The sequence below is a fragment of the Pyrus communis genome, chromosome 11 (assembly GCF_041283825.1).
Source record: "Pyrus communis isolate YQ-2024b chromosome 11, ASM4128382v1, whole genome shotgun sequence".
NCBI classification, from domain to species: domain Eukaryota; kingdom Viridiplantae; phylum Streptophyta; class Magnoliopsida; order Rosales; family Rosaceae; genus Pyrus; species Pyrus communis.
Window position 1 is genome coordinate 23,955,009 of NC_142575.1, and position 27,973 is coordinate 23,982,981.

General features: G+C 36.4%; 2 protein-coding genes and 2 long non-coding RNA genes across 5 annotated transcripts; 2 read left to right on the top strand and 2 right to left on the bottom strand.

Moving 5' to 3' along the window:
- Positions 1-636: 636 nt before the first annotated feature.
- LOC137742005 (grpE protein homolog 2, mitochondrial) lies at positions 637-4,129 on the bottom strand. Of its 2 annotated transcripts, XM_068481735.2 has the most exons (6): positions 3,733-4,035; positions 2,550-2,751; positions 2,272-2,465; positions 1,976-2,143; positions 1,578-1,706; positions 637-944 (listed from the first exon to the last, which is right to left on the bottom strand). In XM_068481735.2, the coding sequence occupies exons 1-6, from the start codon at positions 3,868-3,870 to the stop codon at positions 861-863; spliced, it is 915 nt and encodes a 304-aa protein (XP_068337836.2). In that variant the 5' UTR covers positions 3,871-4,035; the 3' UTR covers positions 637-860. The 2 variants fall into 2 exon arrangements, with proteins under 2 accessions (XP_068337836.2, XP_068337834.2); XM_068481733.2 differs by having other exon boundaries at positions 2,272-2,751; positions 3,733-4,129.
- A 7,104-nt stretch (positions 4,130-11,233) lies between these two features.
- On the top strand, positions 11,234-12,536 carry LOC148693136 (uncharacterized). The gene is made up of 3 exons (XR_015953551.1): positions 11,234-11,320; positions 11,838-11,919; positions 12,282-12,536. It is a non-coding gene; the product is annotated as an uncharacterized LOC148693136 (long non-coding RNA).
- Positions 12,537-12,787: 251 nt separating this feature from the next.
- On the top strand, positions 12,788-13,219 carry LOC148693137 (uncharacterized). Its single transcript, XR_015953115.1, has 3 exons — positions 12,788-12,835; positions 12,921-13,017; positions 13,176-13,219. It is a non-coding gene; the product is annotated as an uncharacterized LOC148693137 (long non-coding RNA).
- Positions 13,220-23,124: 9,905 nt separating this feature from the next.
- Positions 23,125-26,530, bottom strand: LOC137742428 (uncharacterized). The gene is made up of 5 exons (XM_068482290.2): positions 26,158-26,530; positions 25,455-26,066; positions 25,223-25,363; positions 24,967-25,127; positions 23,125-23,642 (listed from the first exon to the last, which is right to left on the bottom strand). Exons 1-5 carry the CDS (start codon positions 26,223-26,225, stop codon positions 23,470-23,472), a joined length of 1,155 nt encoding a protein of 384 aa, XP_068338391.2. The 5' UTR covers positions 26,226-26,530; the 3' UTR covers positions 23,125-23,469.
- Between the last annotated feature and the right edge of the window lie 1,443 nt (positions 26,531-27,973).

A 27,973-nucleotide genomic window follows, 5' to 3' on the forward strand; every position in this document is an offset into this window, starting at 1 on the left:
TGATGTGCGCGTGGCCTATTTTTATGACTTCTTATTGGGTTATGTTCGAGGGAATTGAACTTTGGACCTCTCCTATCGCCATTGGCCACTACGGTTCGAGAGGTTTTATAACAGAGGTTTTATGACAGAGGTTTTATGACAGGACATAAGGAACGAAGAAGTTTTATGAAAGCTAGACGTACAACAATTCCAGACACAAAAGTTGTTTTGTCCAATTTTTGTCAGCGAGATTTGTGATCAAAAGAGGCTGAAATGTTTTTGTAAGTATTCTCAACCCTCCAAAAAAATTGGATAATCGTGGTTTACCATCAGTTGTCATTTTTCAAAAAAAAAAAAAAAAATATATATATATATATATATATATATATATATATATATATATATTTGTTCGGGAAAGGTTCAAGGTTTCAAGGTTTAAGTGGTTGTGATTCTGTACATGCGAAGAATGCTCGTGGTTTCTTAGAACTCTTACTCCCGAAGGCACAAACGCCAGAGTCCAGAAGCTACAACATGATAAACCAACCACACCTGCTCCAGCAGTACGACGAAAACGAAAGCACAAATTTAACCATCTTGGTTACTATCAACAAGCTCAAAAATCGAACCTCTCGAAAACTCTAACGTACCCCAGGGCACTTATGTGGTCGTGTCGTCCATAATAACAAGAGTAATATATTACAAAACTAACATAAATGATTGGGTAGAAAAAATTGTCAGGCTGGAAAATAAGTTTATGGACCCTTAAGTCACAGGAATAAGATTAAATCCTATTCAAGTTTCTCAAACGTAGGCAAAAAAAATTGTAATGTGATCCGGTGCACCGCAAAGACGTAACTTGGGAAAATTTTGGTAGCTGCAATTTAATTGTCAGCATTGTTCTCCGCTTCCGTTGTTACACCAACTTCAGCTGGTCGAACAACTCGATCATGAAGCATGTATCCCGGCTGCAATACAAAAACGCATTAGGGTATTTACTCATGGGCTTAGTGCTACAGTAACATAAGTCATTTGAACAAACGTAAAATAATTTCTACACACAGATTTGTAAGGAAAACCATATTTTGTTCATCAAAAAAAGTATAATGTAAAGATTCAAGCAATTATTTGGATTCCTGCATTAGTCACATTCCTGCTAACAATTTATCCAAGTCCTTGCAATGACCCTTCTCCATTACTAATATAAGTCATAATGCAAAAACGGCCAATTAATGTTGTTGGAAACAAAAACATATATCAAAGAAATCAGTGCAAAAATATGTGCGGCGATGTGCCTCCAAAAGCCATTTTCTGGAAGTAAATCTTGAATATGGCAGGTTTTCTAATAACATCAAGCGTGTGCCATTTTTTTCCATTAAGTATTTACTCTAGTAGAGAGAAACAGGACATGCTTAACAATTCCAAATTTTTTCATCTCAAACTTGTAAGATGTCAAGATATCCATTGGAGTTCCAATCGCAGCACATAAAGTGTCACCCCGAGGCTTCCAACTTATAGACTTATAGTACTGATGCCGAGCAGTAGTAAACTTCTTTCTCATTTGAAAAGAAATGCAAAAGAATTGATTATATATTTCATACCTTGAGAACCACAGCAATAGTACCCGGAGGCTTGGAAGCATCTTGTAAACTGAATACTGCATTATGCCTGTTTGGGTCAAATGCTTCATTTGTAGGATCATACTTTTCTATTCCGTACTTTCTAAATACCTGAAGGGAAAATGCATTATACGTTACAACTTTGTATTTAATTTCCTCTATTGCTAACAGAACCATTGAGCAGTACACAACTACACACAAAATGTAACCTGAAATAGAAAATATAATATGCGAGAATGAGCCTGATTGACACAAAACATATAAGACGAACAGAACGTACATCCAACTCATTTAAAACAGTGTTATCTCAGCCTTATAAAGCCACTCAAATTTTGAAGGATTACAATGGGTGGTTATAATTAGTGATTAAAACAGTGTACCTCTAAAAGCTGTTTCTCGGTCATTTCAACACCTTCTAGAAGTGTTTTCAGAAGTGGGAATGCTGCACCAGTGTCCTTGGACTCGTCAAGTTTTGAGAAACTTTCTTTGACAACTGAAGAAGCTCTGCCTAGATTGTCTGCAACATCTAGTAAACTCTTTGCAAAACTCTGCAACATATTTATGAAAACTCCGCAGAGTTAGACTTCAGACAATTGTGCAACAAGAAAGAGGTAAAAAGAGAAGCAAATAACAAGTCTCTGAGGACAGGAAATAAATCGTCAAAAGTAACCAGGACCTGTATGGCAAATTTCTTTGAATTCTCTGCCTCACGCTTTGTCCTCTCCATGACATTTTCAATCTCTGCGTAACTTCGGAGGAATTTATCTTGCATTTTCTTGAATTCTTCATGTTTCTCCTTCAGAAGATCTTCCTTCTCAGCAACAAGTTTTACCAGGTCATCCATTGTTAAGTCACCGTCACTCTCTGAATCTGAATCAGAAAATGCAGTTCGTTTAGTACCTCCTCTCCTTCTTTTCACAGAAGACATGGTAGACTGCGAATCCGAAATATAACCTGACTCTTTTGCTTGATCAGCAACTTTCGCGTCTCCACTTGCTTTTTCTGGCTCTCCATTTGTAGAAGCGCTGCCATTCTCTACAGCACTTCCATGATCCTTTTCAGGATGTGGCGATGCAGACGAAGAGAACCCAAATATTTGAGAGATAGACGAAGTTGGGGTTGAATGATGCAATAGGGACACCTGCCTTGGAACAATCTGTTATTCGAAAACAAATGAGATACATAATGAAAAGGAAAAAAAAACACCTTTAGTAACCATGAAGTTTTAAGCTTGTCCAACAGGCTACAAAGTTATATGCTTCAACCCTCAATAGAAAAAAAAACCTCATACTCAGCTGCCCAGCGGAAAGTCAGAGAGCATAACGAAATTCAAATTAAGCATAGAAATTAAAGTGATACAAAATTATGCTCAGATAACTATATCATATGCTATGAAGCACGGATACTTTAGTTTGGTAGCGAAAACAATATTTGTCAGGTACTCCCACATACCAGTATTTGGCTGCTAGGATACCGTTACACTTTCAGATGAGAAATTACGAGGTGAAAGTTAATAGGAAACAAAGATTTAGTTGAAAGTTGATGAATACAAAGAGCTTGCCTCTAATTGAAACAAGTGATATAACTCTCACACTTTATTAACTCGAATTCAGATGTTTTCATGTTAAAATATGTTTTAAATTATAATTTTTATTGTCATATCCATGACGTATCATATCGTATCCTAGTTTTTAGAGATTTTACGTATCACCATATCCGCATTCATATCCATGCTTCATAGATCACACGGACATGCATACATATGATATTTTATATATCATTTGGAGTAAAAATATATTATTTAGTGCCTACAGAACAAATGAATTCATCAATATTTCAAATCCACTAGCAAAAATACGCTATATTAATTTCTCATATTAGAAAAAATTGAAACCATATACCAGAACCCAATATTCACTAAATACAAAAATAAAATTTGAATCCAATAATCAAACAGAGATAAAAAGTAAGAACAATGATTTCATAAAACCCTAGCAAAATCCTAGCGCTAGATAATAAGAGAACGGGAATTGGATCCAAAAAAGCAGATTAAATTGGTGAAATTTGCGGAAAACCTAAAACCCTAGCAAAACCCTAGTGACAAAAAATTGAAGAAAAAAGAGGGAATTTGAGGCACCTTAGAGGAAAAATCGTGGATCAAAGCTTGGGACTGATTGGAGAGGATTGGCAAGTGATGATTCTGCGGAGCCGCCAAGAGCATTGTGCTCCTGGGGAGGGTCCTCGAGGCCCGAGCTAAAACCCTAGACACCAACATGGCTGGAGAATTCGAGGGGCAAAATGGGAACCAAAATTTGGAAACCTAGAGCGAGAGAGAGACTGCGGTGGCCGTATGGGAAGGGGTTTGTGAAGGGAAGTGAGAATCTCTTGTGCTTGGAGAGAAAGGAAAACAGAGAGACACCGGTGGGATTTTCTGGTTGACGAAAGTATCCTTTTGGATGGGAATATTTTAACCGCTTTTCGGAGGGTGTTTCCGTCAGAGCACCAATTGGGTTCTTGAGGGTTTAGAAGACTCCAGAAGCTTTTCGGCTGGCGCAACCGATATTTGTAGATGACCAAACGTAAATGGTGACACGACATCGTTTAGAACCACATGCATTGCTCGGTCTGCCTTCATTTTCAAAGATTATGGTTGTTTGGAAGTGTTTTTAAAATGATTAAAAACGTGTTTAAAGAAAATGTTTTTAAATTGTAAAAGCGCTTGAAGTACTTCATGCAATAAGCACATATTGCAGTTACAAGAAGCATTTCAAGTATTTTTCCACGATTCATTTGCATTTTTATTAAAGATTAGTTCAAAAAACATTTTCATTTTCACTAAAAGCGTTTCCAAAATTATAAATAAAAAAATACTAATATTTTATTGCTTATTGTCAAGGCTATTCAAATGCAACGGTGGAGATGCAAAAAACAGTTACTGTTCATTAAGGGCAGTTATTGTTCATTGAGTGGATTAAATAGTGAATAGCTTGGGGGAGGGTTTCCAATTGTGGAACTGCTCTAATAAGAAATCGAACCTAGACCTCGAGAGTTGCAGGAGTAAATGCTTAAATTTTATCACTGGACTATAAGAATTTTATGATAGGACCATAGTTCTAATGGCTATATGATTGAAATGATGGAAAAATTAGGCCAACAGGATCCTCTCCGGATCCTTTTGGTGAGGATCCTGGGATCCATTCATCGTACATTATGCGGTTAGTTATTATCAGGTATTGTTTGTATTTAATTTTGAATAAAAATATTTAAAATGATTTCTGACCGCACGATGTACGATGAACGGATACGATTCACCGATTTCCGGAATCCTCACAAAGAGGATCTAGCGAGAATTCAGATTCAAAATTAGAGTACTTTTAGAGTTTGAATTCATCCAATGTAAGCAAAGTGTAAATTTATGAGCAACAATTGCACTTGTGCAACAAAAAATTATAAATAAATAAGTTTTCACAAAGGTTGTTGTAGGATTTGTACACCCAATATAGGGTGTGTTATCGATATGTAGTATTCGTCCAAGGCTGGCTTTGAGGGGTTGCGAAGAGTGCGACCTCACAGGGCCCTCAATTTTCTAAGGCCCCCAAATTCTAAAATCCTTCTTAATATTCTATACATAAAAAAGCTGGGAAATAATTTATAGATGTTTACCTAGGATGAGCGCTGGTACCTTCATGTTCATGCGGTAGTGCACGGTGTTCGACTCCTTACTTCCTCATATTTGTTAATTTTGATTTTTTTTTTCATTTTGGGAATTTTGAGCTCACTAGTTTTTCTATTTTTAAATATTTGTAGTTTAATTTCTTTCATTATAATTGTAGTTAGGAATATCATAATAAATTAAAATTCTTAAATCTGATATAATCTTTAAAAGCCTTCATTCCTGATATGATATCATTTAATGGAATACATTTCATAATTAGAATCTTTATTCTTTTGGTCCCCGTTTAAAAGTCATCTATTTTTCATTTCATTTGAAGACTATTAAGTCATCCATATCAAAAAGAAAATTATAGTACTACTACACCTATATTGTTAGATTAAGATGGTTTAATTGTTTAAGACATGAATCTCAAAATTTTTACTAATCTAATGGCAATCAACGGGAGAGGGGGAGTGAGAATCATCCTCACTTTAGGGCTTGACCAAAAATGCAATGAAAAAGGTTCATTACAAGATGCTACTAATATCATAACCAGTGATTTGTTTAACACATAAATTTTTCTTGAGATGAACTATAGATGATAAGAAGAGCATGAATGGTTTTGATCGCTGTTCTAAAAATCCCTGCCTAGCGCTGCCTAGACCTTGCCTAGCTGCCTAGGTGCTAGGCCTTAAACCGCCGCCCAACTAACGTCTAGCATCTTTTAAAACCTTGGTTTTGATTATGATATTTTTACAGTGATATGATAGGTACATAGTCATATCACCATGCTTTTTGTATTTAAAAAGTACGGAGATTCAAACCAAAAACATAGAGAACGGAGATAGGTACATGACCATCACATTATGCTTCATTTTTATTTATTTATTTATTTTGCGTTATATCAATTTACACACAATATAAAAATATAAAATATAAAAGAAAATATAGCAACCAAAATTTTAGACCATGCAAGGGCCTCTGTTTGAGTCTCGCACAGGGCCTCCAAAATCTCAAGGCCGACCCTGTATTTGTCCCACTTTGATCATTTCCCTTTCTCTCTTCCCTCCTAGCCACTACATAAAGAGGGCTTTGGGAAAGGAGAAGACACCAACAAAAACAATTCTCTTAGCTATAGAGCTCTTAGTAATCTTTTTCTCTTAGTTTAGCCTCTAGGGTATCACCTTGGCCTTAGCATTAGGAGGCTACTAAGAATTACGGCAGTTTGATCCTTGTGCATGGGCACAAGGTACATAGGCAATCTAACGGGGCTAGATGCAACCGAATCCTCCCTTGGATGACGCTCTCCTTCGTGGTTCGTAGGAATGAGATGGCGATCCAGAATTCGTTAATTCCGCAAGGTATGTCCTATATCGAATTCTTTATATTATATTCGTATAAATTCCCAACAGTGGTATCAGAGCCATAGGGCTCATTCCTCGCCTTACAATTCGATGTAAATTGCGAGAACCACTATATCCACCATGGTTGCATAAACCTGAAAATATCACATTCTGATTTGTTGCCTTTTTTTAAGGATTTCTTTTGAGAAATATATTATCCTATGTGTGAGAATCATTCCCGCCAAACTTCGTGCAAATATATGCCACGGTTTGAGAGAAATCACAAACCCTAGTTTTGTGATTTCTTGAAAATTTTAGTTTTTTCAGCCGTTTTTCAAGCTGAATTTAGGGTACATGGAGCTGTTTTTTCTGTAGTTTTTTTATTTTTTATTGTGATTTGTAGTCGGTCACATAAGCTTCAAAACCATATAAACTACACTTCATTTGGACGAGTATTGAAGAAGATATGGCTTCGCAAATATGCCTTTGCGAATCTGTGAAATCTGGGATTTCTGCATAAAAATTGGAGAAAAACGTGATTTTTATGTTCAGATTTGGGAGCTCTTTTTCGTGCTATTAGAGTCAGTTTTTGGAATTTGTTCCTGAAATAGAAGTTGTAGCTCGTAATTTCGGATTTCTAGTGGTATACAATACGAATCAAACGGATGCATATAGATTGAGATATGGTCTTGGGAAATTTGCCTTACGAAATTGAAAATCTGGGATTTTCATATTTCTTGGAGGAAGAGAATCTCTAATATTTTGAGATATTGTGTCAGTTTAAATTACTTGTCTCGATTGAGTATTTTAAGCGGGATATTATATCATTTTAATTGCTCCTTTTTAGACTTGAGCATTTAAATGGAGAAAAATATTCTTTTGTAGAATATTATTTTATGAGATTAATTCTAATTAGGTGATTTGATCATAATATCATGATTATCAAATTAGAATTAGAATTATTAAGAGGATTATCTCCTATTATATTTTTAATTAATGTGGATTGATTATCTCCTTATTAATTATTTTAAATTGATTATCTAAGTGATTATCTTCTGATTAATTTATATATGATTGTTTATTCTTTATTATTTAATTACAAATAATTGAATATTGTTGTTGGGCTTATTATGAGCATGTCATTTAGGAAAACAATCCATATTTAGGATGTTCATTAAACATGGATTGGGGTTCACTAATGATCACCTCTTACTTGATGTGGTGTCTAGGAAAAATCTTTAAGGAGACATTTTGGATGTCAAAAGGGGTCGGTTTTTAAAAACTTAGCACTGCCACCCCTCCCGGATTTGACCTAACCACACTTACGGAGACCCACTTGTCAAGCCCATTGTCTAAAACTCGAACTTAATCCCAATAAAAGGCCTATTATATGCATGAGTACTATATGATTGTTTAAGCCTTTGCCCATAATTTTTTTTTCTTGCGCTCAATTGGATGTAGCATGAAAACGAAATGGAAATGTGTTTGGAAAAATGTGGAAAAAAAATTTCAAAAATAAATATTTGTTTCCAAAATAATTAAAATTGTGAACTCAACCTGTCACATCCACTAGTACAAAAACATGTTTGCGCGACGAAAACTTGCGCGACGCAGCTAAATGCGTCGCGCAAAGTATGTTTGTGTGACGCTAAACAAAAAACGTCGCGCAAATGGCCTTTGTGCCCTTACGTCGCGCAAAACGGTATTGCTCGACGCCAATCTTCGTCGTGCAAAGTGCTGCAAGCTTTTGGCGCTAAACCAAGTGAGTTTTACCGCTTTTTCTGTTGACTTTGCGTGACGCAGGGCTACATGAGTCGCGCAAAACAGCTTTACGCGACGCACGTGCACTTACGTCGCGCAAAACATCTTTGCGTGACGTATGTCGCGTCACGCAAAACAGTTTTGCGCGACTCATGTAGCCCTGCGTCACGCAAAGATGTTTTGCGCGACGCCGTATGCGTCACGCAAAGTCAACGATTTTTTTCTCCTTTACTTCATCAGTTTGGGTGGTAGAAACTGCAAACTAATTGACTTTTTTCTCAATGCTAAGACAATAGGTTTTAGTTCAATAATGAGCGGGTTGATTTTTGTGAGCATATGCCATACTTATGTAGATAAACAATGGCTATGACGGTTGGATCGTTATTTTTCTCCGTTAAATCGTTATTTTTCATTTATAACCGTCGAAAAGTGTTTGTCGCGTTACTTGATCTCTAAATGTTTTTTTTTCCTATTTTTCGCGTATGCGATCTCGAAGCATATGCAAACAAGTTTGACGGTTCGATCGTTGAAACTAGTTTCGTACAATGTGTTTCCCATCAAAATGGTTGATTTATTAATACTTTCATTAAGTATAACATAAGATTTTGTGGTATCCACTTGTGTAAATACTTTAAATTGACGATCGAATGAGTTCATTGGATTCATATAGGGTCAAGGAGTGTAGCTGTAAAAAATCATCAAAATCGGAGTTAAAACTACCGTTAAATCGTTATTTTTCATTTATAACCGTCGAAAAGTGTTTGTCGCGTTACTTGATCTCTAAATGTTTTTTTTTTTCCTATTTTTCGCAATGCGATCTCGAAGCATATGCAAACTAGTTTGACGGTTGGATCGTTGAAACTAGTTTCGTACAATGTGTTTCCCATCAAAATGGTTGATTTATTAATACTTTCATTAAGTATAACATAAGATTTTGTGGTATCCACTTGTGTAAATACTTTAAATTGACGATCGAATGAGTTCATTGGATTCATATAGGGTCAAGGAGTGTAGCTGTAAAAAATCATCAAAATTGGAGTTAAAACTACCGTTAAATCGTTATTTTTCATTTATAACCGTCGAAAAGTGTTTGTCGCGTTACTTGATCTCTAAATGTTTTTTTTTTCCTATTTTTCGCGTATGCGATCTCGAAGCATATGCAAACAAGTTTGACGGTTCGATCGTTGAAACTAGTTTCGTACAATGTGTTTCCCATCAAAATGGTTGATTTATTAATACTTTCATTAAGTATAACATAAGATTTTGTGGTATCCACTTGTGTAAATACTTTAAATTGATGATCGAATGAGTTCATTGGATTCATATAGGGTCAAGGAGTGTAGCTGTAAAAAATCATCAAAATCGGAGTTAAAACTACCGTTAAATCGTTATTTTTTATTTATAACCGTCGAAAAGTGTTTGTCGCGTTACTTGATCTCTAAATGTTTTTTTTTCCTATTTTTCGCGTATGCGATCTCGAAGGATATGCAAACAAGTTTGACGGTTCGATCGTTGAAACTAGTTTCGTACAATGTGTTTCCCATCAAGATGGTTGATTTATTAATACTTTCATTAAGTATAACATAAGATTTTGTGGTATCCACTTGTGTAAATACTTTAAATTGACGATCGAATGAGTTCATTGGATTCATATAGGGTCAAGGAGTGTAGCTGTAAAAAATCATCAAAATCGGAGTTAAAACTACCGTTAAATCGTTATTTTTCATTTATAACCGTCGAAAAGTGTTTGTCGCGTTACTTGATCTCTAAATGTTTTTTTTTTCCTATTTTTCGCGTATGCGATCTCGAAGCATATACAAACAAGTTTGACGGTTGGATCGTTGAAACTAGTTTCGTACAATGTGTTTCCCATCAAGTGCAATGGTATATGTATTTACTAAGTAGATTTTAATTTATTTATTTTGTACTTATAACACTTAAGAAATTGAATGATATATATGTAAAAAAAATTATTATGGGTTTTTTTTTGGAATAATATATTATTGTGGGGTTTATGTGAAATAAAAATTGAACTTGAAAGGAGTAAAGTCACATTTTTGGTAATTTTTTTAATATTAAAAAAAAAAAAAAAAACCTTGCGCGACGCTTTAATCTTCGCGCAAAACCACTTTGCGCGACGTCAAATTGTATACCTACGTCACGCCAATTGAAAATTTTGGCGGTCCATAACGAAAAATAGGCGCTTTTTTTCAATTTTTCCAAGTTTTGCAACACGGCCTAAATTGCAGACTTTCCCTAATCATATACCCTATCCTCTTTTCCTAAATTATAGAGGAGGGAGACACGGGTTGGCGACTTCGATCATGCGTCCTACAGTCCGCATCGATCTCTTCCATCTCTGCTTCGTGATCCCTTCGATCCCTTCAAGAGGTAATTAAATCTCACTTCTTTCTCTGATTCGTACCTTATTCTCACTGTTTTTCTCGAATTGTTTGTTTTTCTTGGATATTGTTGTGTTTCGATCCCAAAATTTTTCGTATTTGAAGGGATCTTATTTCTGGTATCTGATTTGTGGAGGGTTTTTTATACTTTTAAACGTGGGGTTGTGGGTGTTTTGTCCAGGGAGCAAAATTTATCTGGTTAGGCTTTTTCCCTTTGAAAATTAATAGATGTTCAAATTCGGAACCATGAATTATTAATTTATTTGTTGTTGCGGTAATTTAGGCACTTGAAAGCGAGGCAATCATGGTTAGATTTCATGTGGTTCATGAAAGACTCGGTCAGGCTTTAGAAGGTTTGCCTGATGAACTTTACCTATCAGATGAAGTTGAGGAACAGGCGTATACATATATGTCCCTTTTATCCATTTTCAAGCTAATGCTTCCCATGTGTTATTTCATTTTTTTTCACACAGACAGATCCAAATTTTACTACATATATTTCAAGGAATTAATGTTGGATGCAAAGAACAATGTTACAGTTTCACCATCATACGTCCAAATATTGTAAGTTTGGGACTTAACCTAAGGTGTAGTTAGCAAGACCACTTACAAGTTATAAATGTTTTCTTTTTTTTTTTTTTTTTTTTTTTTTGGGGGGAAGCAGTTGAAAAACTTGATATCACCTTTGCATTTGTATGTTGTCAATGTAAAGATTATTCTTTTGTTCAGTTAGATGTCAGTTTTATAATCAATGCTTTGGTTAACTATAAATCCACACACCGTTTTCATAAGATTTGTTTTTCTGCCAACATGTTAATTTTGCTCAATGATAATGCCATAATTGGAATATTTTTTATAGAAATGATGTAATGGGTTAATCTGAAATTTCGAACTGAACTCTTACATGACTGCTATTGCACATGCTCCTCTTTTTTGGTTGTTGGGTTTTATTTTTATTTCATTTTTTGGTAAATGCAATTGTTGGTTTTGCAAAGAACTGACTTCTATCTTATTTTTAGTTCTCTATGCATGTAGTTTCACCTTTTTTGATCTCGAGTATCTGGTTGGCTTTATTTATCAGGCCCAGGGTTGTGATTCTGGATGCTGACATGATTAACCACACTTGGTGCGGAGAAATGCAAGCATGTTGCAGCGTAATATGGGTATATTGCTACTACTTTTTTTCCCCCTTTCTATAAATGATACTAGATTTTAACCAAGACCAGATTGTATCAAACAAAAGCATTGTTTTCCAACTGGTATAAAACAAGATTCTTTTCCACCAAAAAAAGACTAGGTATCCATATTGTATCGTTATTTTCTTTATAGTATAAACCTGTTGAATCAACCATAGAATTGGTTTTGGAGTTTTCGTTTGATCAGAGAGTGTTTTTTTGGGTGAAAGTTTTAATCGGTGAGACTCGGATGAAAATGGAAGAATTTCTCTAAGAATCAGACCCTATGCATTCTTACTGTTTAATGCTGAGAGTTTCTATTCTGTTATATTATAATGGAACCAATGCAGGTTTACTTCGACTACATGAGGAGCTTCAGAGTTGAATTTGATTAGTTTTTTGAGGAAGGAATGATATCAGAAATTGAAGTTGGATTAGGTCCGTGTGGAGAGCTATGGTATCCTTCTTATCCTGAACGGCATGGTTGGAAATATCCTGGTATTGGTGAATTCCAGGTACCTTAACAAATGGTGATCCCTCATTTCATTAGTGGCATGCATAATAGCTAGGGACTGACGGTTATTTATAAATGTTTAAGTTAATAGCCCTTCATTCACCTGTGGTTATGACCTTAAGCCCGTTTAAGGAAAAATAAACACTATAGGCAGCTTATGCAGAATGAGCATGTAAAAGGGAAGCACAGGTAAAGGTTTCTGATGTCAGTTGGCTGTTTCTATTTAGTGTTTTCAATTTGTTCCTTTTATTCTGTCTGCAATTTTTAATCTGTGGTTATGCATCAATTTCTCTGCTTCTTCTTTATAAATCTTGCAGGTCAGGACAACACACTTATCGAGGCAATGTTGGGATGTTTAGGCTTGGGTGGAGACATGGACTTATGGAAGAGGTGAATTAGCTTAGCTCTCTGTCATTAGCTTTATCTGTTCTATGCATCTCTACAATCTTACAATGCTCCTTTATTAAATTGCAAGATGTTGGGACCGGTTACTGGAATACAAGATTTGGAACAAAAGTGGTTGACAATGCTAGAGTCGAAAGCAAGTGTGAAATTCACATTGAAAATGACAGGTGAGAATGCTAATCATATTCTAAAAAAAATGTTGGGCTTCGTGATGAGATCTCTAGCCGAATTCAAGAGGCTAATTTAGTGATTTGGAGTTAATTTTGTGAATTTATTGAATGAAGTTGTTTATTTTTAGCTTATCTTGTGTTTGCTTTGGTTTTAGGAGAGGGTTGCGCATGATCTGTAGGTTCAATCAACCTCGCTGTTAACGTTAGAATCACAATTAAAGGTCAGTTTTTCAGACATTTTTTTTTCTTTTTGCTGCATGTTTATGTATGTTTGGTCTCTGAGATTTTGTTTTTAGTCACTGTTGATTTGCAGTTTATGTCTCCCTTTAGCTACTTATTGACACATGTTTATTCTCAGCATTTTTTTGTTAGGGTAAGTGGTTTGGTGAGTTCTGTATTATTATATATTCTTTGGGGCTATTTTAAGTAAAAATGAAATGTTAACATTGATATAGCATACGGCACACTTAATTCACACTCCTGTATTCGGTCTTCATGTTTCCATTGCAACACTCTGCATTTCCTAACCAACGAATTTTTTGATAAAGACATTAAAGCAATTACATGCTCTATCAAGTATGTTTTATATGTAGTTGTGGTAGTTGCAAGGAAATGAAATATTTGTGCTGATAATTGGTAGTTTAAATATATAGAAATAGAGAATAATTATAAATGGAGCACCTAGGATATTTAACATTGTTTTCTTTTCCATTTAATTTTTCTCATGTTTAACATCTGTTTTTGCTTATGGATTTGATTCAAGTGCTTTTTTTTATTAGTGTTAATTTTGGGTTGGATATCAACAAACTAACCCAGTTAATTTTGCTTAGCGTTAATGTATAAGGAGAACTCTCATTGCATCAACTCGAACAAACATTCTTCTACTTAGTTGCTTAGCTGCTGAAACAGGAACAAAACACTTTTTATGTTTTTTTTTTTTTTGTTTAACTGCTAAAACAGGTGACTGGCCTGCAGGACATATATTTTGCCATCTTAACTTCAAGGGTAATATATGTGTAAAATGCATGTTGCTTAGAGAATCAGAGCATTTTTTGCAACCACATCTTTTGTAATCAGCTTGGTTGAATGTATACAAAAGTCAAGCTACTTATCTTACCTACACCATTCACTCCTCTATCCCTTTTGTTCATTCATGATTTTGTTGAATTTTTTTCAGGTTAAATGTGTCTTATTCATGTAGTTAAGGCTGATGCATTCAAGTCCCGCAGCAACGCGCGGGCATTTTGCTAGTGATATACTATTAGGGGAGGTCTTGCAAAATCGTCGTCATGGCAAGGTTGTTCGGGGTATGGGGAAGGCGCGGGTTCGTGAGACGGGTGCCTCTTCTTCCAAATCGACCACAGGAGAGGTCAACGCCCTGAAGGAGGAAGTGACAACCCTAAAAGGTCAGCTTGCAGCCCAGGATGAGCAGATAAAGGCCCAAAGTGAGCAGATGAGGGCCCAGAGCGAGCATATAAAGGCTGAGAACGAGCAGATGAGAGCTGAGAACGAGCAGATGAGGGCCTAGATGAGTATGATTGTACAGGCCTTAGCGGTGTCCGGTCTCCAAATCCAGCTGCCAGCACCTGATCTTACTCCACCTTCGACCTCCCAGCCACCTCACCTACCCGATACCCAGTAGTTTTCAAACCTAGAAGACTACTTGTTGTAGTTTTTTCTTTTTTTGTTTAGACATCTTGTATGCACATTTTCATATGGTTTATAATTAAATTTTTTCTTGGTTTATTGTTTATTGTTTACAATTGAATTACAATATTTATTAAAAATTAAATCAAAAATATTAATAAATCAAAAATATTTTTGTCAAAAAAATAAAAAAAAAATAAAAACATAAAAAGTTTGCGCGACGAAAAAGTTCCATAGGTCACGCAAAGTGGGTTTGCGTGACGTAGGTATGCGTCACGCAAAGTGTCTTTAAGACTTTGCGTGACGCACACCTTGGTCACGCCAACCCACACCCACTTTGCGTGACGCACACCTAGGTCACACCAACCGACTTTGCGTGACGCACACCTTCGTCACGCCAACCCACACCCACTTTGCGTGACGCATGTTACTACGTCACGCAAAGACACTTTGCGTGACGCATGTAACTTCTTCGTCGCGCAAAACCTTCTTTCACAGGCGTGGCGCGACGCTTGTCGCGTGACGAAGGTTCGTCACGCAAATTTTTGCGCGACGTTTTTTTGACTTTGCGCGACGAAGGACCTACGTCACCCAAAGTATTTTTTGTACTAGTGTCCCGGCTCCGGCCCCTACCACATCCAGGGCTCAACTCCACCGTAGCACGATATTGTTCGCTTTGGGCCCCGACCATGCCCTCACGGTTTTGTTTCTAGTAACTCGCACGAGAACTTCCCAATGGGTCACCCATCCTAAGAATGCTCTCGTGCTAACTCGCTTAACTTCGGAGTTCCTACGGAACCCAAAGCCAATGAGCTCCCAAAAGGCCTCGTGCTAGGTAGAGATCGGAATAGACATATAAGGCTTACAGGATCCTCACCCCTGGGCGACGTGGGGTCTTACAATCCACCCCCCTTAGGGGTCCGACGCCTTGTCAGCACACTTTCAACCAGGGATTGGCTCTAATACCAAATTGTCACATCCCGGCCCGGGCCCCACCACATCCCGGCCCGGGCCCCACCGTAGCACAATATTATCCGCTTTGGGCCCCAACCACGCCCTCACGGTTTTGTTTCTGGGAACTCATACGAGAACTTCCCAGTGGGTCAACCATCTTAGGATTTCTCTCGTGCGAACTCGCTTAACTTCGGAGTTCCTACGGAACCCGAAGACAATGAGCTCCCAAAATGTCTCGTGCTATGTAAAGATGGGAATATAGATATAAGGCTTACATGATTCTCACCCCTGGACGATGTGGGATCTTACACAACCTATAATATTGAGTGGTAATTACAAGCGACTTAGTGGATTTTTCGATCTTAATTTATAGGATAGGTTCATATTTCTTAATTAAGACTTGTGAAATAAATAAGAAAAATGTGTAGTTAATATATAATCAACGTTTATATATTACTTTTGTCCATAGTTATATGGCTTAAATTATCGAGAGTTGCAAAAAAAAAAATATATATATATATATATTTAATGCTTAAGTAGATAAGCGTTTCTCATGAAATTAGAGCAAAAGGCTCCACCAAAGGGTGTAATGCTGGTTATAATAACATGTCTCTAATGCTTTTAGGAATTGGATACACCTTGACCCTTAAGAGAACCGAGATCTTGATGAGAATTCTCATCAAGAATTAGCTTGAAAGTTAAGGAAGTGCCCTAGGTGGCATGCTAAAAGTAGTCCAATTGAAGAAGTCGAGAGAGAGAGAAAGAGAGAGAGAGAGAGAATGGATAAAATTGCTCAAGCATAGTTGGTTATATTAATGTTGAAGATAAAACATCTCACTCAGATTGGTTGAGTGAGTACTACTATGATCTTCAATTTTATTTGAGTGAGTACTACTATGATCTTCAATTTTAACTCTCTACTAAATGAAGTATACATGGTGCAAATTTGGCTTGTACTTCTTTTTTAGTTGTGCTTGAAGCAATTTTGGCATATGTGGTGAGAACTTAAATGAAGATAATATAACTTGGTTATCTAATTCTATTCCTTGAAGTACTAAGCGATTGATCCACTTGGAAATGCAAGGAGATTGTGAATAAGTTCGCATTCCTTAGTTTGGCTTAGAAAATTTCTTCAACATTTCATCATCAAGCAATATTTTTGGAATATATGCCCTTTTCGATGCACCAATATTTGAGAAGTTAAAAATACTTTATAATTTTAAGACGACACTATTCCTCAACTTGCATTAAATGTGTTTTTCTTTAAATATGGAATGCTAAAAGTTAGTTGATCAAAATTGTTAGAGATAGGTCATTACTTGACTCACTCGCTAAGTGATCAACAATACTTTGACATTTTAGTAAGTTTTGAAAAAAATCTCATGGGAGTGCTATTCAAATCTAGCTCAAATTAGTGAGCTAATTCACTATAATTGTAATTTTATTTGAGAGCATTAAGTAGATGCTTCCCATGTTTTTCTGGAAAAAAAAAAAAACTAATTAATTTTCCTACTACTCAAGGGCAATTATTCTTTAATTGTACATTGTCATAAAACCTTGGTTTAATTACAGCTTTATATGTATATCAAAAGAATAGAGTCTATTATACTCTTCTTGGAAAACCATGAAATTGTGAGTAGGATTCCAATCACTTGGAAAGGAATTTTCGGAAATTTTGGGCATTGCCACACACCATTTAAGGTGGTGTAGGCACAGTTGAACACTTCCAACCTAGTGGGAGATGTTGTTTGAAACAATTAGTCCCTAAAACCCTAAAGCAATTGAATGAGCAAAGTAACGACTTTGAATTTTCAATTAGCTTACATCAGTTTTCACATATGGTGAGACGGTTGTCTAGGATATAGACTTAAGGGTTGACTAATTTCTTGTGACATTTAAATTGCAATAGAATTGACTATAAACTTGTTCTTCACATTGGAAAGATCTTCCAATCTTTAAGCGAAGGTGGAAAAAATAAATAAATATATATATCCTTACCTAATGTCGCTAAAAGATTGTACGTTTAGTGGGAGTACAACTAATGGAAGTGTACCACTAGACTTTAAAGATTTTCCAAGAAGTAGGTTACTAGGCCTAGTGGGAGTACTAATAAATGGAAGGGTACCACTAGTCTAGAAGCAATCTCTAAGCTAGAATGCTAGCTTAAGTACAAGGGGTTGTAAGTTTAAGGGGTTGTAAGTTTAGTGGGAGTGTAACTAAGGGAAGTGTACCGCTAAACTACAAGGAATCTTCCACCTTAGGGAAGTACAACAGAAGAAAATGTACTAAACAATAGTGGGAGTACAGCTAATGGAATTGTACCATTGCAGTTATGTGAGAGGATCAAAGTTTTCACAAAACAATATAGGTTGTGAATATGATACAATCAATAAATTGAGTGACTTTTGATAAAAGTCATAAAGAATGTGAATTGAAACTTATTAAAAATAAGAGTGGTCTTAGAAGGTTCATAATCCCACTTAGTAGTTGAACCAGTAAAGTGGTTGGTATTTGTGGATTGTTGAACTTAGGATCCTAGCACATCGTGAAAAGGCTATTAGGTCTTAAAGACATTCTCCCTAGATGGTGATGAATGTTATTCTGCTTTGTTAAATGACTAAAAGAGATGGTCCTCACAGACAAATCTTTCATTAACAAGCGAAATTGAAAATTTTTCTTTTCATAAAAGAAATGATTTTTCAATAAGAGATGGAAAGTATGAGATGTCTTCCCAAGGTGGGGTCAGACGTGACTCATTTTTTTCCATGACCTAACCTAAGTGAACAATTTTCAATCCAAAAAGAGAATTGGGTTCACACATTATTGGATTCTAGACAAGTGTCCTTATTTGTGTTGACATTTGGAAGTCTTTCTAGCCGTTGTTGTTGTACTTTAAGACTTAGAGCCCAAGGTGTTCTTGTCTTTCCATAATTGCTGACATTTGATGTCTTTATTGAAAAATAGATTGTCTCCATAATTGTGGTGTGAGACACAAAGCATTTTTGACATGCTAGAGAAGTTTTAGTGATACTCTTAGATGCTTCTTAGTTGATTTGCTAAAGATTAACGTATAGAAGCTCCATGGTTGCCATTTGAGCTATACTGAAACTCAAGACATCTTAGAAGAGATAGAGTGTCGTGTGATTCTACATCAAAGCTTCCTAGAATATGAAATGAGGAATAGTGTTAACCATTGTCTTAAAATGTGCATCTAGACGATAAGAGAAATCATACGTGTGCCAATTGTAAGGCGGCATGTATGAACCACGTGTGTGGATAAGAAATAATATAAATACCATTTTTGGAGATGTTTATATATAAACTCATCAGTCCTTGTGATAAAATGGTGTACGCTCGCTATTCACAAAGCGTTGATGCGTAGTCTATCCGAGAAGTGGATGATTGTCCAAACCAAGCCATTTTGAAGAAATCATAAGTCATTGCTAAACTTAGAACAGTAAAAGGATTTTTGATGTCCATAAAACATCATTTTGGTTCTTATATCATCATAAGGTTGACATAAGATCCTTCATGGAAAAAATGATTGTTCAAGGTACAAGTAATTCCATGTTTACTCATGGTTGAAATATTTTCTCAATAGAGTGATGAAAATATACTTGCATTTACCTTATATGGAATTGAAAGAACCCACTGATGTGATAAATAATAGCACACAAATTAAACCCTCTTTTTGACAATTGTAGTATAGATATAAGTAGGGATCGTTCTAGGCCGGGGATTAGGAGGGATTGCTAATCTAATGAAAACTGACTCAAAGATACAAAAATATGCTTAAAAACACTTAAATGAACTCAAAGACTCTTAACTAAACTTATATGACTCAAAGCAAACTCAAAAGACTCAAAACAACACAAAACAACCAAATAGACTCAAACTAGACGCTAAGACTTACTTTGGACGAAAATTGAATTAGTTTTGACTCAAAACACTTAAAAACACACAATAACTCAGATTCTAGCCTAATAGACACTTAAAACAAAGGGGGGTTTTGGTTTTGACGAATTTGAATTAAAACAAAACAGAAACTAAACTAGACAAAGTTATGAACGAATTTGGGTATATGGATGGGTGATTAGCTAGCTAGAGGGTCCTTCTCCACACATGACACACTTGCATACAAATTGATTTCTAGTTGCTTTTCGATAAACCATGAACCTCAACACCCCAGATTAACCGTGACATCACTAATTAACCCTCAGATTTTCCTTAAGTTATTGGATTGGATGACATCATACGACAACCCAAAGCATTCTTCAAAAGTCCCCTACATGACATCATAATAGAGATACAATCAAAGATCATTACGTTCTATGAAAATCATAAGTATTGACAAAGCACTTGTAACTATGACATCATGATACTCATGCTAGGAATTTACTTAACATGATTGTGAAAACAACCTTAACTACTTGTGAATATAAGTTTGTAACGATTATGTGAAACTCTCTTATATTCTAGCCCCAAAGTCATGCATGCTAACTAAGTGTGCACCCTTAATCAACAAACAAGAATAAGTTATCCATCAAACGGTTAAATAAATTGCATTCACAATTTATGAAATCACAACTGGAATTAATCAATTCATATTGCAAATATAATCATGGTTTCAAAGTCTCCCCTAGCCAAAACAAAATTAGTTCCTCATGTTTACAACAAAACAAAGAGAATATAAATTAAACATTGAAAACAAAGATTGAATACACCTAGAAACGCTCCAACAATCCAAGTTTGAATGGCCAAAACGTCCAAGGCTTCTCGTCTCTTCTTTCTCCTTCTTTGTTGCAGCACAAGGGTGTTTGTGTATGAATTATGGTGATGGATGGATAGGTTGGATGGTGGTAGGGGGTGGATGATGGCTGAATGAATAGGGAGAATGAGAGAAAATTCGTATGGATGTGTATGGATGTCTAGAATCTCCCATAAGTGCGGCAGATTATGTATATATAGAGGGAGAAAGGTTAAGGCAATAAGTAATTAATTTGGGAAGGTTTTTAGCTCCAAATCCTCAAGGAAAAAGGGTAACAAATCAGAATTCTAATGGAAAAGGGAAGGAAAGTTGCGGCATTGACTAGAATAAAAGGGAAAGAAGTTATATGGCAGATTTTGGAAGAAAAGGGTAAGAAAGGTTCGACATAGACTAGGATAGTGCAAGGAATCTTTGGTTTGTGTCCTAAAATGCATAAGATACCTTCAAAGTTGCTGGAACTTAGGGATATTTAGGATTAGGAAAGGTTAAACAAAAATAGGAAACCTTGGCTTAACTTTCCTACTTCAAGTAGGAAACCTTCTTTGACTAGGAATCCTTCTTTGATTAGGAATCCTTCTTAGATTAGGAATCCTAACACCTTTAGGTCTTCAATTTCGTCCATTCCTTTTGCTCCAAGCATATGCTATCCATTCCAAGCCCAATTTTGCTCCAAAATGCACCTTTTTGCTTCCTTAGCCATATGAACCTAAAAACACACGAAAATAGCTTAAACTACTAAAATAACTACGAACTAACAACATAAATGTACGAAAACAAGCTAACTAAGTCGCCTAAATATGCTCCTATCACCCACCTACTTTTGAAAAACATAGATGCTCCTTATGGAATTATTTTGGAGGTATTTTGCATTAACAAGAGAGATTTTATGTGAACCTGCTCTGATCTATGCAAAAGAAGTCCCTAAGTTGGAGGGAACCCAAATTTGTTCATGATTACTTGCAATTGCACAAGGTGAGGAGTCTCAAAGATGTAGCCCTAGCGATAATGGTAATATGTCACACTCCTAAGTATAAAAGCTACAAGAGACTCATTAGAATTAATTTTTTCAAAGAACGTTATGATGCACATTTTTTTTTCGAGTGTCACCAAGCTAGAATCAGTTTCACTCACTTGAAACGATTTGCCCTAGCGTTGAGGTAATGAGCAAGATGAGACATATATGTCTGAAACGCATTTGAGTGCAAGACCAGACATGTGTATGATTTCACGTACAAAACATACCCTAGATATATGTATATGTTGTCTTAGAAGTGTCTAAGATGAGACCTAGCAAAGGTCGAACATGGAGATTTTTCCATTTGAAATCGATGTTAAAGCTTGTCAAGCTGGAAGTGAGTAACTAGGTAGGCGCCGACAGGGGTGACTAGGCTAGATTCTCAAGTTAAGCATTTGTGTAGTGCTTAAACTAAGATTCATATGGTGTATGTCCAACGGACATGTGACACACTCATTAAATTGAGAGTACACCATAGCATACAGTTCATACTGTATGTGCTAGTTATGGCCAACAGTGAGAACGACGAATTGATCCCTGCTTCAAGTCACTGTGTGAGCCACTAGATCTATGTGATCCTACCCTTATACCCTTTGAACTAAAGTCTATGTCAAAAAGAGAAGGTTTGATGATCGCTACTTTAACACGTTTATCTTAGACGGTCAAGTTAGTAATTGTCCCAAGAGGCGTGTCTAGGCAAGCAGTTAAACCAAATTAGACTAACATGAGAGCTTAGGGAAGATAGTTTAAAGACTACACTATGTCATGTGATTCATTAGCTGGCCAGCGTCTATTTGATATTAGTTGTCAAACGTAAGACATGGATACATGATATTTGTGGAACATGACATTTCTTTTTATATCGTAATGAGGGATAAAGAATGTCAAGTTTGGTGTATGACGAACTGTTTGGGGTATAAAGCAATGAACTTTCGAGTGATGCACTCTTGTTAAGTTTGGTGAGAGCTTAATGACAGCAATCATGGATGTGTACGTTCATTCTCGCAAGGTCGCGCGCCCCATATCCTGTATGAGGAGGTAAATTATAATGGATGAGAATTAGATGAGCTAATTGAGATGATTCCAACACCCTATGTGGGTGAGTGGGAGATGTAGGATTTATACACCCAGTATAGGGTGTGTTATTGATATGTGGTATTTGTCCCACATTGACCATTTCCCTTTCTCTCTTCCCACCTAGCCACTATATAAAGAGGGCTTTGGAAAAGGAGATGACACCAACAGAAACAATTCTCTTAGCTTTAGAGCTCTTAGTAATATTTCTCTCTTTTAGTTTAGCCTCTAGGTTATCACCTTGGCCCTAGGATTTGGAGGCTACTAAGAATGACGGTGGTTTGATCCTTGTGCATGGGGACAAGGTATATAGGCAATCTAATAGAGATAGATGCAACCAAATCCTCCCTTGGATGACGCTCTCCTTCGTGGTTCGTAGGAAGGAGATGGAGATCCAGAATTCGTTAATTCTACAAAGTATGCCCTATATCAAATTCTTTATCTTATATTTGTATAAATTCCTAACAGTAGTGAAGGTTGGGGTGCAAGTGGAGTCGACGCTACCATTTTGGGGCCCGAATAAGCTGTTGCAATCATATTGCTCTCAACTTATAAATGTGAGGTGTTATGTTTAACTTCAATGAATACAAGTTCAATATCAAATCACTGCTATGCAATTGTATACGGCTTAGCCTAACGCACACACTTGATAAAATTGGAAATGTATTTCCTCCATCCAAACATAATATAAAAGGTTACGATGACCTAATTTAGTTGTTTTTTTTATGGAAACTCCTAATTTATAATACAACTTGAATATCCTACGTAGACAAGCTTGACGAGCACGTCAATAATCCTAAAATAAGGTTAACCCCTACCGTAACCTAGATCACCGGATGGTGGGACGGCACATCATCCTCTGAGTTCCTTGACTACGGGAGGGTTAGCAGGGCTATCAGTAGGCTCGGTGCAAACCTGCTCGGAACTTGGTGCATCCAACGGTAGGCAACTCTTCAGAACTTGTGGGCTAATCTGCTGCTCCTTAATGGTTTTATCTGAGGGCTCCGAAAAGCTTAATTTCAGACTTATGCACTGCAAGCTTTGCCTCAATGATACATATGTCATTCACAAGATATCCTTCGCGGTGGTTGTAAAACTCCCTTAGAGGAATTAAGGAGGCGAAGCCCCTTTCGCTTTCATTTTTAGTGAACACGTGTCCAGTATCTGCAAAGTCCAAATATTCATGATCACAAACAATACAAGCACAACAATTTCTAATATAGAAATAAAAATAACAGGTAGCTCATTATGCAGAGTACTTAAAATAACTAGCGGAAACAAACAGTCCTAGATCATTTGATCCAGGAATAAAAGACTTCCACAGTCCACAAACGTAAGACTCAAGATCAAAACAATCCAATTTCAATCGTTTCAATCCCGACCAAAGAAAGAGATTTGAAGGTCCAGAAATTAACTATCTATTTTAGCTACTTATTTCAACTGCTTAACAAACACACAGATTGCCCATAAAAAGAACGTTGCGCATAGCAAACCCAGGCACACAACAGAATTGCTCGCCCCGCCTTTAGCTAACATTTGAGGCCAGACTACCCAAATCGGGGTGTTAGATTCAATATTGATTTAGTAACACATAGTAATGTACCTAAACAAAGGACCAAAGTCAAAACTCATTGTAAAACTTGATTTCGATGGAAAAAAAAAAAATCATATTCTACAAGGATGAAAATCTAACAATCCTTACCTTAAACTAAATGGTTTTATCACGCGAGTATTTACTAAACAGAAGGTATTCAATTGCCATAACTTAAAGCAAAATTTGAAAGGTTATGCTTTCAACGGTAATCACCTTTTTAGACATGAAAAGTTGTATTACTGTGCCCATGTGATCTAATATACTAATTAATAGCAGGTAAACTATCAACCGTACTGCAGATAAGGTATGTTTTGCCATGCAAGATGCACTGGCAAACAGTTAGCATCCCCAATATACAGCCATAAAAACAAGACCCCATCTTTGGTAGAAGATAGATATCCAGCATCTCAACCTTCAGTTACACCATGTCTTCAGGGCCCGGAGAAATTACCATTTGAATGTTTCCTAAAAGGCGACCCGGAATAAAGCAAACATATTATTGAACAATTACATATTCCGCAAGTTCTATGATTTTCTTCAAAGGAGATCTCCATATGGTGAAACGTATTGTTAGCATTCTACTTCCGTTCTAAACCTAATTAATCTTTTGAACCAGAGATACAAATTTGCATATTGCCTTTCGTTTATCTACTTTCAGTATCTCGCATAGTAAAGTTCAATAAAATGTCAAGAAGGCAGTCGGGCATGGAAAGTAAGCGTGAGACAAAAAAAAAAAAAAAAAAAAACAAAACAAAAAACCTCCATGACAGGATACAGCAACAACTAGTTGCCTTCGATAAATTACCTATACCCTAAAATTTACAAACTAACATGGCAAAAGACAAAAACAAGGATGAATGTGAAATAAGCAACAGGAACATAACAACAAAGTACCCTTTGTTATCGACTTGCTGCTTTGAAGTTGATTGACGACACTCAAGCTGAATTGCGCATATCTAGCCCACCCTTTTGGTAATGTTGAAGAACCAGTAACATCCAGATAGACCGACAAGGAGCCTACGCCGTTCTTCCCCCTCGGATACATAAGGATTCGCCTGATAGAACCAACCAAGACAAGTGGAAAACCCTAAATATAACAATGCAAAAAGAAAAATTTTAAGCTTGTGGATGGTACGAGACAATAAAATACCATTCAAAACAACCGACGACGAAGACACCAGAGTAATGCTTGACGGCATTTAACTGAGAGAAGTTGTCAATTTTCCATGTGAATGTCAAAGATGCAGCATCATCCTTGTGAATATCCAGTTCCTCCAATTTCTTTACTCCTCTACAAACTCAAAGCAACAATAACATGCCACCGTAACATCAAATACCACACAACAGAAACTAAAAACATAAGTATGCAACCCGCAACAAACCTGAATTCTATAACTGTGGGAAGAAGAGACCTGGGCTTAGCCACCCTACAGATATCCTGGACCAGAACCGCCTCGCAGCCAGGCGGCGGAGCATCGAAATAATGGCAACCCAACCCCAATGTCAGCCCAAAATTGGCCAAAAAATCAGCCACGCTGTTTTTTTGCCGGTACACATGCTGCAGGGAGTAGTTTTGGATTTGGTTAAGTAGATTCAGGCAATTCCTAATCAGATTTTCGCTATTCCTAATCTGATTCAGGGACTTATGAATCAAATTAAACTGAGGGTGTTTCGGGTACAACTGAACCGGGCTGAACACAAGCGTCACCGCCATGGCTGAGTCGGTTTCCACCTCAATTGGGTACCACCCATAATTCCAGGCAAGCTCCAGGCCTCTGTACAATGCCCAGACCTCAGCCTCAATGGGTTTCTTGCCCGTTCCCAGATTTTCAGCAAACCCAGTCAGCCATTCTCCGTCTTGATTTCTGATCACGCCGCCGCCTGCTATACACCCCGAGCGGTAACTTCCGTCGACGTTGAGCTTGTACCAGCCATGGTGGGGAAAACTCCAGCACAAAAGCACCTCCTGATTGTTTTTATGCTTTTTCTTTGTGCTGGGTGGAAATACAAGAAAACCCATAAGTTTACAGGTCTAAGCTTTAAAGTTGAAACAAGAGAATCAGAGAGTTTGATCGAGAGACGTACCTTCCCCTGGACGATTCCGGTAACTCCAACTCGGAGCCAGACACACTCTGTAACTGCAGCTCAGTCATGGTAAAAGTGGATTCAGGGGGAGAAAGACGAGGAGTTGACGGTGGCTCACACCACTTTTTCTTCACTTTGCAGGGGGTGAGAAAAAAGCGCTCGAACCAGTTGGGTCGCTGCTTATGATTGTTAGGAACTGGATCCTCTCCGAGGCAAACCCTCGGATCCTGCTGAGCGACAAAGACGGGAGGTTGGATTTTGATTCAACGGTTACAATTATTATAATTTTAAAAAGGACTTTATATTTGTAACCGTTTGATTGAAATCCAACGTCCCGTGTTTCTCGTTCAGCAGTATCTCGAAGGTTTACCTCAGAGAGGATCCAGATCTTGATTGTTATATTATGGGAAAGAGGCCCTCCAGATCCCTTTATTCTAATTCACCAAATCAGGAATTCGTACCATCGAAATTTAATTTAATATCTGAAGTTATTATAATTTTTAAAATAGTTCTTGTCTGTAACCATTTAATCAAATTTTAATATCATAGATTCCTTAATTTGGTGCATTAGGATTCCCTTCTGTTATTATGATCACTAGATTCACCACTATTTTTCGTCGCCAGGAAGCGAAGAAATATTCGGTCCGAATCTAAAATGATGATTTGCAACGAAATTTCTTTACCTTTTTTCAGGTGGTGGCCCAATTGTTTTTTTTTTTTCCTTTATCTATGTTAAGTTGTAAAGGAGTGGGCTAACAATAAGTTAGTAATAATGAGATTTAAATTCAATTTTGACGAGAATCAAATATAAAACTTCTCATTTACAGTAAAGAGAGATACTACTATACCGTAACAATAAGTGGCAATTGTATTTGCTTTTTATTTGTAGAACTATTTGGCAACTTAAACTGTACTGACTATTTCAGTCGGATAGAATAAATAGTCATCAAATAGTATTAACTAAATTAGTCGGACGTTTGATGCAATATCGAACTAATGACTGTAATATTCATATTGTGTTTTGTATAAATATAAATTCAATGTTAATTATGTTATTATCTAGAAACCCAAATACTTTTCAAATATTATCTTTAAACTAAGAAGCAAATGAAAGATAGCCATCACGCTCCAAACCCAGGGTCGGTGGAAGAAATCGAACCCAAATCTGGAGTGTAAGTTAAAAACTAAATAAATAAAAGAAAATTGAACGGACTGAAAAATAAATTATTCTTATAAAAATAACTCATAATTCTTAAACAAATAAGGAATTCTTTACAATTTTATAATAAATAGATGAATAAACTTTTTATTCTCACATCTAATCCAATCTCATCTTGCCTACCCTTTTGAATGTTTATTTCATGAACCTGCATAATAATAGAGGGATGAGCTTCAACAGCTTAGTAGGACCATAACTTTACCACAGTAAATTGACAATACTAAATTAAGTGTCATGAGATTATATAGCCAAATATCAAATCATTATTGATAACAATGCATGAATGCAATGCGCTACACCTGTTAATTTATATAATAAAACACACGGGTGCATGTCACATACCTTACATTTTACCACTGCAGTGGTGGTTCGAATGTTCTATTATACAGACTAATATCCCAAGTTCATAAATCCTCTTTACTAGTCATCTTATCTAATTCATTGATCTTCAACCCAAATCACCCACATCGACAATTTATCCCGCCGATATCCTATTCTAATGTGCACACATGGCTCGCCTGGAACTGATTTCATAATGAATAGATTCAATTACACAAAAGATCATTTCCAACCACCCACATTTCCAGAATTCCAATC

Bases quoted from the DNA above. Each gene is read 5' to 3' on its own strand.
- LOC137742005 (XM_068481733.2), bottom strand. From the start codon at position 3,870: ATGTTGGTGTCTAGGGTTTTAGCTCGGGCCTCGAGGACCCTCCCCAGG. The intron at 2,752-3,732 runs GTGCCTCAAATT...TTCGAATAACAG, and splicing joins TCCACGATTTTTCCTCTAAG to ATTGTTCCAAGGCAGGTGTC. The intron at 1,707-1,975 runs GTACACTGTTTT...TTTTCCCTTCAG, and splicing joins CCGAGAAACAGCTTTTAGAG to GTATTTAGAAAGTACGGAAT.
- LOC137742428 (XM_068482290.2), bottom strand. From the start codon at position 26,225: ATGACTGAGCTGCAGTTACAGAGTGTGTCTGGCTCCGAGTTGGAGTTA. The intron at 26,067-26,157 runs GTACGTCTCTCG...ATTTCCACCCAG, and splicing joins CCGGAATCGTCCAGGGGAAG to CACAAAGAAAAAGCATAAAA. The intron at 25,364-25,454 runs GTTTGTTGCGGG...TTGAGTTTGTAG, and splicing joins CCCACAGTTATAGAATTCAG to AGGAGTAAAGAAATTGGAGG.